The sequence below is a fragment of the Chinchilla lanigera genome, unplaced genomic scaffold (genome assembly GCF_000276665.1).
Source record: "Chinchilla lanigera isolate Chin_1 unplaced genomic scaffold, ChiLan1.0 scaffold00030, whole genome shotgun sequence".
Taxonomy (NCBI): Eukaryota; Metazoa; Chordata; class Mammalia; order Rodentia; family Chinchillidae; genus Chinchilla; species Chinchilla lanigera.
This window is the reverse complement of record NW_004955431.1, coordinates 10,718,501-10,732,172: the sequence shown is the minus strand read 5'-3', so window position 1 is coordinate 10,732,172 and position 13,672 is coordinate 10,718,501. Positions and strand designations below refer to the sequence as shown.

The 13,672-nt window shown below is 32.2% G+C and overlaps 1 protein-coding gene across 7 annotated transcripts in view; it reads left to right on the top strand.

Annotated features, from left to right (window-relative positions):
• The window catches only part of Nbea (neurobeachin), a gene marked incomplete at its 5' end in the record, with an annotated part of 638,824 nt that overhangs the window by 285,712 nt on the left and 339,440 nt on the right, over positions 1-13,672 (top strand). For all 7 annotated transcript variants that reach the window (XM_013515839.1, XM_013515836.1, XM_013515838.1 and 4 more), the window contains 1 exon segment: positions 39-100. In XM_013515839.1, coding sequence (XP_013371293.1) covers positions 39-100 — 62 coding nt within the window.

Below are 13,672 nucleotides of genomic sequence, written 5' to 3'. Positions count from 1 at the left end.
GGTTGTAACTTCATTTGTTTCACCTTTCTTTGTTGTAGGCCTTGTCTGTATGAAGTCCAGCACATCCGTGGTTGAGCTTGTTATGCTGCTTTGCTCTCAGGTACAAAACTCTCATTTTCTTGATTACATTAGGCAATAGGAGGAATTGTTTGTGATTAATAAAATGGATGTACATATATGTATGTGTCTGCATATATAATTTTTTAAACTTGCATTATCAGAGGTAAGTTGCTTATATTGTATTACCATGTAAATACTGTCTCGCTCTCCATTGCCTATTTTCTTTAGCTGTCTTAGCCGCCTCTTGCATCCTCCCTATCCTTCCATTGTCCCCTGTTGTTTTATCTGCATGTATATATGTGTGTGTTTGTGTAATTTCTTACGCCTTTGTCTTCCTTAAGTCTCACCTTTTAAAGTGTGGAACTTATTATTGCACTGTCTTCCTCTGTTAAGTTAGAAGTAATAAAAAAAAATGGGTTTTCACTCAGAAGCTAAACTAAGATAGCCCATTAATGAATGGTCTTTGATGTGAAGCTTTCCCTTTGTAATGTGTACTTTGTGTATCCTAACAACCTACTTAATGCTGTTTATCTTTAATAGCTAGAATTGCAGATAGAATTATATTTCTTGGGTAATGTTTCTTTTTAACCAGTATAAGAAGTTAAATAAAGAGTATAAACTATAGCATTGATGGCGAACCTTTTAGAGACGAGTGCCCAAACTGCAACCCCAAACCCACTTATTTATCGCAAAGTGCTGACATGGCAATTAAACTTGAACACTGAGGTTTTAGTGTAGAAAAAGCAACTCGTACATTAGCATCTTTTGTCTTAAAAGTAAAACAAGTAACATGGCTGTCATAGGTTTGCCGCATGCTGAGCTATAGTATTTCTGATAAATAAAATAGAAACTTGATGTCTTTCAGCAGCTATGTCAAATCACCCCCTGCTCCCAGTTATATAAATATTAAATCTTTTGCACTAAATAATTATTATATTCATCCTTAGTTTCCTCAATAGCAAGAAAAAATATATCTAAACCATTTCTAGTAACTAGCTTGAGGTCTGCCTAATACCACAGCTGACTCCCAAATAGCAATATGACCTCAAGTGATCCTGTAAAATCACCAAAAACAAAACAAACGAAAAACTTACCTTTTGATTTCCAGTTTTCAGGTTTAATTTCTGTAAGAATAAATTCATAAAGAAATCACTAGGTCCAGTTCCATCTTTTTAGCCAGGAAAAATATTGATATGAAAGAAGTTAAAACAAAATCCCTGGCAGGAGTTCATCTGCAAAGCTTCTGAAAATTTTGTTATTTAATGCTGAGGTCCCGAGTTCGAGAGACATTCTGAGAGATTTATCTGGACCTCTTAAGTTCATGAAGATCGACTTTTTTTTGTTTTAAGGCTTTTGGAAATAAGTAGTTTAGAATTCATTCTTCCTTAGCCTGGGTCTCACTGCAGTTCAGAGAAATAGAGAGGAATGTAGCATTAGGATCTAGTGTCTTTGATGGCCTCATCATCTAATCATAGGTTTAACATTACTCATTTGCTGGCTCCAGGAATTCCTGCCATTAAGGGCCCTAGAGATGAAACTTTGCCTCAGATATTGATTGAAAGGAAGAGTGAGAAATTTAAGCTGTCCATGCAGTGCACTTTCGGTGTTTCAGGAAGGCAGTATTATAAACATGACTCTCAGTTTGATTGTTAAATTGAATTTTAAAATAAGTCAGTGCTTATATACTGAAAATTTATATATTTCAAGTATTATCATTGATTAAGTATGCCTCATTTTAGTGATTTAAAAAGGTATACAAGTGAAAAAATAGTTGCAATTTTTTTTTTTTTTTCTGTTAAACTGAAATATTGTTTTTTTTAAAGAAACGAATAATTCACCTTCAATCCAGTTTGGATGGGTAAAGTTTACTATTTACTGTGAAGTTTAGTTTATAAAATTGTCATAATTAGTTGCTCCTTGGTTGTTTAAATCCTGGGCTTTAGGGACACAGAAAAATGGATATATTTTCCAAGTTTCTGAAGACTGTCATTTTTTCACTACGATTCAGTTTCACAATAATTTACATTCTATTTTCATGCATTAGCAAGACAAACATTATAGTAGCAGGCCGTTGATAAGGAGAAATAAATACAGTACATGATGCAATGGAGATTGCTTGGCATAGCTTTCTCTACAGCAGCATTCTTTTCCGCAGGCCTTAATGCATCTCTCCTACAATGGAGCTGATCCCTGTAGAATTAGCACACTTCTGTAACTGTCTTCCTGCCAAGGCAGAAGTCAATCCTGATGAATCTTTAAAGCTATAGACCCAGAGACTCCTTCTGCTGTACTTTACAGTCAGCCCTTTCAAAGTATTGATAGTTCCATATAATGCTGAAATACATACTAGTAACTAATAAAATTACTAACTGGTACTAATAAAAATAATAAAAATATGCAAATATGTCTTGGTGCTATCTCTGTTTTCCAGAATAACAAACAGAATTAAGATATTACCCATACGGTGATTTAATTCTTGCTTAAAATAACTTTCTAATACAAATAGAATTCCCGCTTTGTTTGCTTAAAATATGCTCTTCCCCCCATTAAGATAAGCCACTGAAAGATCAAATTTTGTTGGAGCAAATAGGAAGCTAAGGATTGAAAAAGAAAAGGAAAATGCTACATTTTTTGCAGCATTTTATTCTTTGCTACACACATTAGATGCTTTTGTTTTTATGTTTTTCATTTTCATTTTGGAAATTTCATGTTAGCCACTACGTATTATCAAAGATTTTAGGTTTTCTTTCCTTCATATCTGAGCTCCTGAACAAAATTGCTTTTGCCAAAAGTTTGTGTCCAAAATATGGTCTAAATTTACATGAGGTCACATTACAAGTTTCTGAAGGTACTTGTCAAGGATAATTCAGTTCATATGGGCAGGCATTTAAACTCCAAGGGCTATGGCATACTGTCTACCCCCAATCCTGCCTCTGTGAATTTTACCTCTCTGGGGAAAATGTTTAAGTTTTAAGAAGATTCTAGCATTATCATTATGATTTATTTATTCTTCCACAAGTACTGAATACAAGTTTTATTATATAGATAATTAATCAGTGTAAATCTTATGATACAGAGATAAATTTTAAAAATTAATTACTCTTCATTTTTAATATTTATTAACTGTGTAATCATTAGCATCTTATAAAATTTCTTTCCTGTTATTTTGAAGCAAAATGAACCACGCTAAAATAATTGATATATGTTATATTTGACAAAATCAAATGCTCAATCAGTGAGATACAGTGTTTCCAACAGGTTCCTCAGTATATCACAGTGATACTTTTTTCTGTCATAGGTTTGCTGTAGGTTTTATAGGGAGCTTTGGTTGACATGCTTTCCATTATTCTCTGTAAATCCTTGTTTTTATTTTTTTATTACTTTATCCTTAGCATGTTACATTCTTTGATGAATAGGAGACTTAGTTTGCAAGTAAACTTTTTAAGGTACTGTAATAGCTTTTAATTATTTCCAGATTTTTTTCTAGGAAGTCTCTATGAGAGACACTCTAGGAAAAAAAATGGAGTGTTGTTATCCCACAGGATTTCAAATTTTTATAAGTAAAGCTTAACAGATGTCATATGCATTTTTCTGTGCCTTATCTGTCAGTAGAAAATGTTTTATAAATTGAGAAACTTTATGTAACAAAGTCTCTCAGTATTTAAGTGCTTTGTGACTGAAAGCAATGAGTAAGCAAACACATGCTTAATAAATCTTTTTTATTCTCATTAAAATCTAAAAACGTACAAGTAACATAAAAATCTTAGTTTAGAATCTATGCTTGAAGTTATTAGCATGAATTATTTTGTGGTTTGGTTTGACTTTATTCCTTTTGAAATACTTCATATACTTAAATAAAAAGGATTTTTGTGATGTCACTGATGTGATCAAGGCATAACTCAGGACTTCTAAAGTCAACACTTAAAAAGGAACCACAACTGAAGAACAAGCAGTCTTCCCTTTTCCAGTCATTTGGCTTTTGAACATTTAATTTTTTTTCATTTTTTTCCAATTTAATAAAGTTGAGTCAGATGGTACAAAACAAAGGGATACTTTTTTCTTCTAGATATAATAAAAATAAAATTTCCATGTATATGACAACTGTAGAGGCCTACTAAATAATATTCATTAGTAAGTGCTCAGTATTATAAGGATTTGGTTGTATATAATATTTTTAAGTGTAAGAAAACCAGAGAACAGACTACATGCTTTTTTTGAGGTTTTTTAAATATCATGAAATTCAGATTATTATCAAATTCTCCAAATTATGATATTATGTCACATTTAATTCAATAGTTGATTATTTGGTGTCTACCTACCTTTTAACCTGTGTGGTGGTTACTACATTTTTCATTTCTGAAGGAGTCTAGTATTTTCCGTGAAACATGGAAGTTATATAGCTGATTTAGAATCAAAGAAGAGCAATTAAAAAGTATGGTACAATGTTTTTGATTGAGTATAATCCAGTCCTAAGTTATATGATCAGAAAATTGACCCTGTGAACCAACAAGATTGAGGTAGACTGAAGATTGATCCCAGAGCTAGCAGACTTTCTACTCTATTTCGCGTAAGCAGGTAAGGAGATTCAGGCTGCAGAAACAGTCTCAGCAAAGGTCCACAGAGAAGAACCTATTATGCTCAAACCCATGACCATCCTCATTTGCAGCATACCAAAAATTAAGGGACAAAATTACATATTTATTTGGTCACAGGGGATTACATATTTTTCAGATCATACACTGTATAATTTCTTCATTGGAGTTTTTTATATAAAATGTTATAGCATTTTAATTACATAGAGTAGAGAATACATAGAAATTTCTAACTTTAAAAACATTGAGCAGTTTATGGTAATTGTCTTTGCAGGTTTAGCTTCTGTTTTTAGAACTAAAACTAATGTCTCTTTCCTAAGAAATCCTTGCTGTTTCCTTTGCACAGTAGCTGACCCCAACTATTTTATGTTGTATAATATCATTCCAGGTTAAAAAGGGCAAATTGGGCATTTTCATTTTGGGGTTTAATTTCATGGGTTTCCATACCATCTTTCTTACTGTAATGATTTGTAATACAAGTGTAGATAAAAGTTGAAAATGTGATGAGGTATAAGGATTGTACTCAGGTTAGATCATAATAAAGATTTTAAAGTGTAGAGAATATGGAGAAAGTGATTAGTAAAAATTTAGGTATTTTTAAAGTAAAAGGATATTGGTAGGAAATAACCAGAAAATGTACATGTAGTGTATCTTGAAGAGGATACCAGCAAAACAGTTCGCCTCTGTACTGTCTTGATTATAATATTCCTGGATGAAATTCAATCAAATATTTAAAGACCAAACAACTCAAGTAAATTGTGATCCTTTTCATGCCTCTTATTGTTGATTTGTTTTAATTCACCTATTAGAGAAGTTAGAAGGTACAATATATAAGTATCATACCCTAACCAATTAAGCCACTGGAGCTCCACAATGTACAATAAATTTTTCATTTAAAATTATTTTAACTCATACGTAAAAACATTAAACTTACACACATTAATTACCTTGTAATGTTTTAATTATATAATATAATGTTCAAATTAATGTTTCCTCAGATATTTATCATTGTCCTATTTTGGAAACATTCAATATCCTATCTTCTAGCTTTTGAAATTTGCATTATATATTATCATCTCTGTGCCATGTGGTATTGCACTAGTTATTCTCATCTGACTATAGATTCAACATTTGGTACTTCACTTTTTGTGTTTACGTTATTTATTTTCCCATTTCTATCCATGTCACCACAAATAACATGATTTCATTCTTTTGGTGGCTAAATAATATTCCATTTGTGTATTTCTACCACATTTTCTTTATCTTCCCCTGATAGATAAATATGTTGTTCCCATTTCTTAAATTGTGTATGGCACTGTGGTAAACATGAGTAAGCTGATATCTGTTTAACATACTGATTTCGTTTCCTTTGGATTTATACCTGAGAGTTGGCTTGCTGGATCATATGAAAGTTCCTTGTTTAATTCCCTTGAATGACCTTCATGTTATTTTCCATAGTAGACGTTACTACTTTATATTCCCTCCAACAGTGTGCAGAGAAGTTCCCTTTCCTCATGTCCCCATCAGAACTTAGTTTTTTTTTATCTTTTTGGTACTGGCTGTTCTTTCTTCACTGAGGTAATATCTCATTATGGTTTTATTTGCATTTCCCTGATAATTAGTGATATGTTGAACATATGTTCATATACCTCAGATATTTATCATTCCTGTGTCTTCTTCTGATACAAGTATATTTAAGTTTTTTCTTCCATTCTGAAAGTTGTTTCCTCACTGTTGATTCTTCTGCTTTGTGTAGTTTTGCTTTTGTTTTCTGCATGTTTGGCATCTTGTCCAAAAAAAGATTTGCCCATTCCAATGTCCTGAAGCATTTTTCTATATGTATTTTTTTCTGCTAGTTACATAGTTTCAGGTCTGATACAGTGGTACCTCCGTTCACAATCATAATTTTTTCTATGATTTTGCAAAAGATGACCACATTTTTGTATAGGAAAGGTAGTGTCTTGGTTACTTTTCTCTTGTTGCTGGGATAAAATATCTGACACCCAGAATTAAGGAAGGAAACATTTATTTGGTTCACAGTTTATGGAGGTTTGAGTCCATACTCCCATGGCTCCAAGGCAGAGTGGTACATGGCAGAGGGCAAGAGTTCATGGTGGTGGAAAACAGCAAAAGCAATAAGAGAAAAAGGGAGGAGCCAGCAAGCAAGCCTTTTTCCCTCCCTATATTGTATGCAGGCTACTTGCCCCGGGGAGGTATAGCACTCACACCCATAATCCCAGCACTGGACCATGAATCAGTCAAAAACTCTAGAAGCCCACGGCTGCATGAAGCTCTGGGGGAACATCTAGACACAAACCATAACAGATGGCCACAGCTGTGTTTATCACCAGATGCAGAGTTTGCAAACAAAAGGAAAATTTTGCCAACTGCTTTCAGTTTCTGAACCAAATTTTTTGCAAACAAAAGCATTTGTGACCTCAGGTACCACTTTTAAGTCTTTAATGTTTTTCCCAAAGGAATGCTTTGTAATTTAACTTATAGTTTTATTGGTACACTTTAGATGTATATAATGATCACATTCATCATAGGGATTTTACCTGTGTATATGAGTCTTCTTTTTTCCTCAGTCCCCTTTTACTCCCTTCATTCTCTGTTTTCCTCATTTACAAAAGCTTTCTTTTCACTTCTTCCTTCTATTCTCTTCTATTCTCTTTATTTTTTCCTTTTGTCTTCCTTCCTTTCTGCCTCCCCTCTTCCTTGTTCCTCTTCCCATTTGAACATTTTCTTCCTGTTTCCCAATATCAGTTATACATTTTGGTCCTTATTTACCCTTTCAGTTTCTCATACCAAAGAAACAGTGAGATATTTATGTATGTGTCTGATTTACTTCACTTAGTAGAGTATGGAGTCAAGGTGCATCTATTTACCTAAAAATGTCTTAAGTTTATCCTTCTTTATGGCAGAGCAGTATCCGTCACATAAAAACCTCTTCCTTATCCATCAATGGTCTTTGGACTTTTTTCAAGATTTAGCTATTACAAATTGTACTGCTACAAACACCAGTGTGCATATATTGCTGTGATATAATGCTTTTAATTCTTTCAGGAAGATACCAAGGACAGTAGCTGGATCAAATGGGACCTCTAGCTTTAGTTTCTTGAGGAATTTGCATACTGATTTCCACAATGGTTGCACCAGTCTACACTCCCACCAACAGCCCTACCAGCATTTGTTATTGGTTGATTCCTTATTTAATAGCCATTCTTTCTGGAGTGAGATTGAATCTCAGGGTTGTTTTAATTTGTATCTGTAGAATGACCAGTGATGTTGAACATTTTTTTTGTATACTTATTCACTGTTTATTAAGTCTTTAATTTTGAATTTTTAAAACTGGTGGTAGATAGGGGTCTAGATGCATTCTTCTGCAGAGACAGTAAATTTTAAATCAGTCATGTTTATATTATAAATACAGTACTTTTCTAAGCTATATTTAGTATATTTGATCCTTGTACATCATGTAACATTACATTCCTACATATTATGTCATAGGTAACCTAAATTATAGAGGTAGAATAAAAGAGCAGATGGATGATGGATAAAAGACCAGATCTCATCTGTGTGAAAGTGTGTGTAAACTATAAAAGAGAAACAGTAGTTCTCATACTACCATACCTACAATTTCATGCTTTTAATGAAAATGACACAAAAAAGAAAATAATAACGGTTTAGCCACGTGTAGCATCATCTGTAAGAATGCTAAAATGTCTGTGGCAGAGCAGAAGAAATGTATTTGGAGGTACAGATTACTCTGGAACACTCACAGTAAACCTGCCTCCCTGGTCTAAAATATATCACCATATTTCGCTACAAAATTCACTACTTTCCCTTCTTCCTCATTATTTGTTTTCTCACATCTGTATTTTTACATTTACATTCTATGAATTCTTCAGACATATTACAAAAACTTTGAAAACTAGTGAAAAGAATATGTATATATTGCATAGTATTGCCACTGTTACACATTCTTTTGCTTTTGGTAGATTTTCTTTCTCTTATGCTAGTTTATTTCAGCATATATATTTTTAATTAGCTGTCATATAGTAAGTAGTTTTCATGTCCTCACATTTTTCCAATTTCTCATTTCTCACAATTTTTCCTGTGGTCATATTGTTGTTGCTTAAATAATTATAAGTTCACAGGGAGTTATGAAAATGTTACATAGAATTCCATGTATTCTTCCCCAGGCCTTCTCAATAAGCTCACCTGTGTAATATTAGCACAGTGTCACACCAGGAAATTAGTGTTGGTACAGTTTTATTACCTAGACTACAGACATCATTCCACTTTCTCCATTTGTACGTGCATTGTCTTATATATTATTAGTTCAATGCAGTTTTCTTCTGTGTATTAGTGCAACCAGTACCATAAATGCTGTTACTTCATATCTTCCAATTATTTCAAACTTGTCTATTTCATGAAGCTTTTCTGTTAGTATATAGTTCTAACCTGTACATCATTCCCTTACAATTCTAGCGCTGGACAGCAAATAGAAGTACTTATTTATATATTTTAATTGGATACTTTTATATGATAAAAGCATGATTTTCCTTATAGATTAATACAGTTTTCTACAAAATAGTCCTCATGTCCAGTATTCCCTTTTTTAAAGTTGAGAAAATAAATTTTATACAGCCCTCACATAAAAATGATTTACCACTTTACTTTTTAAAATATTGTTTATTTAAATAAGCTACAAGGAAATATTACTTAAGGGGGAGTGATAAAACACTTTAGAGACTTTCAACGCATCTGTATGAGTTTTATTCATTCACTTCAATTACATATTTATACCATGCTTAAGTCATTTCATTCTTCTCTTTCCAGAGATGCCTTCTGTTTTGCTCACCACTATGACATGCACACTTACCATAGTGTCTAAGAAGTAGGATAGGTATTTATTAATGACTCTGAATTATTCATAAAATGTTATATAAATATATAGTTGCTAAGATGACTTGATTAATTGCATTTGTTATGGTAAACTACAGATAACGAAAACATGCCATTTTCACCATTTGAAGTATACAATTCAGAGACACTAATTACATTCACAATATCATGGTACCCTAACCACTGTTTATTTCTTGAGATTTTCATCATCCCCAAAAAAATCTCTGCACACATTCAATAATTCTCCATTTCTTCTCCCCTACCATAACTTTAATCTACTTTCTATGTGAATTTGCCTATTCTGAGTATTTCATATGAATTGAATCACTCAGTGTCATTATGTTTGTTTTATCTTAGCATAATGTTAACAGGTCCATTTACATTGTTGCATATATTAGAACTTCATTCCCTTTTATGGTTGAATGATATTGTACTCTATCCATAGTACCACATTTACTTAATCTAACAAACTCTTGCTGAGGAGTGGATTGTTTATACCTTTTGGCTGTTGTAAATAATTCTGCCATGAACAAAGTTATCTGTTTGAGTTTCTTTTGGCATATGTGTAAGAGGGGACTTGCTAAGTGATGTGGTAATTCTATATTTAACTTTTTGAGAAACATCAAAATATTTTCCATGGTGGCTATACCATTTTACATTCCTGGAATGTGCAAAGTTTCATTTTCTCTGTGTCCTTTATAATATGTTTTATTTCTATGTTTTTGTTTTGATTTAACTTAATTATGGCCATCCTAATGAGGGTGAAATGATATCTCATTATAATTTTTATTTGCATTTTCCCAATAATTAATGTTATTTAACATATTTTTATGTGAATATTGGTCATTTCTTTATCTTCTTTTGATCAATTTATATTCAAATCCTTTAGTGATTTTTAATTTTTCTGCTCAATTGTTGCTATGGGGCTGGGGATTTAGCTCAGCGGCAAAAGCGCCTGCCTGGCAAGCGCAAGGTCGTGAGTTCAGTTCCCGGTACCGGAGAAAAACAAAAAAAAAAACAAAAAACAAACAAACAAACAAAAAATCAATTGTTGCTATGTTATATGTGTTCTGTGCATATTCTGGAAATTAAACCTTTATGAGATGTATAATTAGCAAATATTCTGTTCCATTATATAGACTGTCTTTTCACTTTTTGTTAGTATCCTTTGGTACACAAACTTTTCAATCTCAGTGGTGTCCAGCTTATTTTGTGCTACCTTTCCCCTTAGTATCATATTCATGAATTCATTGCCAAGCTCATGCTTATGCACATTTACCTCAAAGTTTTCATTTAAGGGTTTTATACTTTTAGCTCCTAAGTTTGAATCTTTGATCTATTTTGAGGTAATTGTTGTATGTGATATGAAGTAGAGGTGCAGCTTTACTCCTTGCTATGTGGGCATTTCCGTGCCCACATAAATAATCCTGGGACCTTTATAAAAAGTAATTTGAACATAAATGCCCTAGACAAGTTTTTATGCAAAAAGTAACCGCTAAAGTGCCAAAAGTAATGCTTTTCAATCTGTGCAAATTATAGATTCTACATTTATGTATACTCATTGAAGATGAATAATTTAATTGAATTAGAAAAAAGTAGTTACTGTTTTCAAAACTTAGACTATTATAAGCTATTTTAAAATCTTATCTCATGTTCTCATGATCCAAGAAAAATTACTATGGAACATTTGTCTTCTTTCAAACCATTTCTTTGTATGAATACAAATTAATTTTATTATTGTCATGAAAAATGATAGTATAGCATAGTTTACAGATGGATTTTTCTCCTGTTTCATACTTTAGACAGATATTGTCCAATAGAACTAAATGTGTATTGAGTATGATTATAAGTTTTCTGATGGCCACATTAAATGAAATTAAAAATAAACAGGAGATATTAATTTCAATAAAGTATTTTCCTTAATCTAAATATCATTATAGCACATTATCAGTATAACTGATGATACATCTTGCATCCCTTTTTATTTTATGTTAAGTGTTCTATGCAAGGTATTTATTTTGTACTCAGGGAATCTGTCGGTTCACATTTCAAGTGGTGCATCTCACCCTGCTAGCTAGGTGTGGCTCGTAGATGCCATACTGGTCAGCACAGCCCTACCTCTATGTATAACTAACTATGCTTTTCTATTTTTAATGCTAATGTAGTCCAAAATTACAACAAACTTTTGTGGAAGTGCAGAGTTTAGTAGATCATTAACTGTCAGCTAATTACATATCTAAAATTCTTGCACTCAGTTGAAAAACATAATCTAGACAAGATGGTAGGAATTCACCAATGGTTGTTATATTGCATATTGTTTTCTTCAAATTAGTTGTTCAGATTACCACACTTAGGGATGTAAAATTGATCAAAAAGAAAAAAAAATTAGGCATTAACTGTACCTTTCAATAAACCGTTAGACATCAGCAGTATAGTTATCCCAGCTATCCATGTATATATATTCCTTTCTTTCTTTTTCTCCTTTCCCTCATCTCAGGTTTTTTTTTATGTTTTTATTCTCTTTAATGGTTTGATCAATCTTGCGTTCTTATGTCTGGTAAGCTGAGCAACTTCATTGAAGATAACAATATGTAATATAACAACCACTGTTAATTCCTATAAAAAAATCTATAAGTTTCTCTATAACATTAAAATCCTTAGCATTGATACATCTATTGCTGTATTATTATTCATGAATAAATGTAAATATAACTTAGTATGTAATTGTTTTGTTTCAAGGAAGTATAACAGGGCCTTGAAATTCAGGAATTAATACTGGAAATTCCTACTGATTTAAAATGGTAACCTAGATCAGTGGCATAAAACATATTATTTGGCCAAAGCATGCTTGAGATCACATGAGCTTATGTCTGAGGTATGCGACTGCTTAAGTAAATAGGCCAGAAAGAGAGCCAAGCATCAACAGGTCAGTGCAGCGTTTGTTCCCCTTTTCATTCTCAAAATTAAGGCAGTTTTTATACAAATCTCCATTGTGGAATGTGGAAAAGTCCAGATGATAGTCAAAAATGTGACTATGTATAAAGACTGCCTCAGTATGTACTCACAAAATAATTGGAGTCTACTTTAACTTTAGAATATTTATGAACATTTTTCAAAAAGTTGTCTGTATAGTATTTTAGCAATTCCCAATACTTTTGTGATATATATGAATATCTTCAACAGCTCTTGATGCTAATGATAAAATTTCCTTTACATTTTTTTCGTTTTTCTCAATTTACAACATTTGAAGGCCGGGGATATAGCTCAGTGGCAGAAGCACCTGCCTGGGGAGTGCAAGGTCCTGAGCTTGATTCTCAGCACCAAAAAAAAAAAAAAAAATTAAGAGCATCCTACTGAGATAACTGTTCTGAGTCTAAAATAATATGACATTACCAAACATCATATTAACATACAGTATAATTTAAGACAAAATTGTATTAAATAAATCAGAATTCAGACTTGTAATACCTTTTAATGAACATATTCTTTTGAATAAGTTATAAAAGTCTTTTTCATAGGGCTGGGGATATAGCTCAGTGGCACAGCGCCTGCCTAGCAAGCACAAGGTCCTAAGTTTGATTCCTGATACCAAAAAAAAAATCCTTTTCCTGTTAAATCATACAAATTTGAGAAAAGCAATCATTATTATTTTATTGATACAGAAAGTATAGGATTTTGATTTTTATTTTTCTTTCAAAATTACTTGTTCTACCAAACTTTAATTTCAAGAGCAGAAATTCTTCAAAATCACATCTGTTGAAGCTTATCATGTTCATGACAGGCAATAATTTGTATGTCTCACTGACTGGTGGCTCTGATTTAATTTTATTAGTAGAAAGACCAATAAAAGTGATTAGATGTGCTTCTCCCACCAGTAGTGGTACAAGCCACTCAATGGGATAGTCTTGCATGTACCACCAGTGGTTCAAGCTAGCATGAACATGCTAAAATAGCTATTTGAATGTTACAAGCACAGATTATTTAAAATGTTGCATATTTGCTTTTAATTTCTAATTTAAATTTTTAATTAAAGAATCACAAGTCTTGAAACTTTGTAAAAACTAATTGCAGTTTTTCTCTTCAGAGAGATCTTAAATTCTGAAACATAT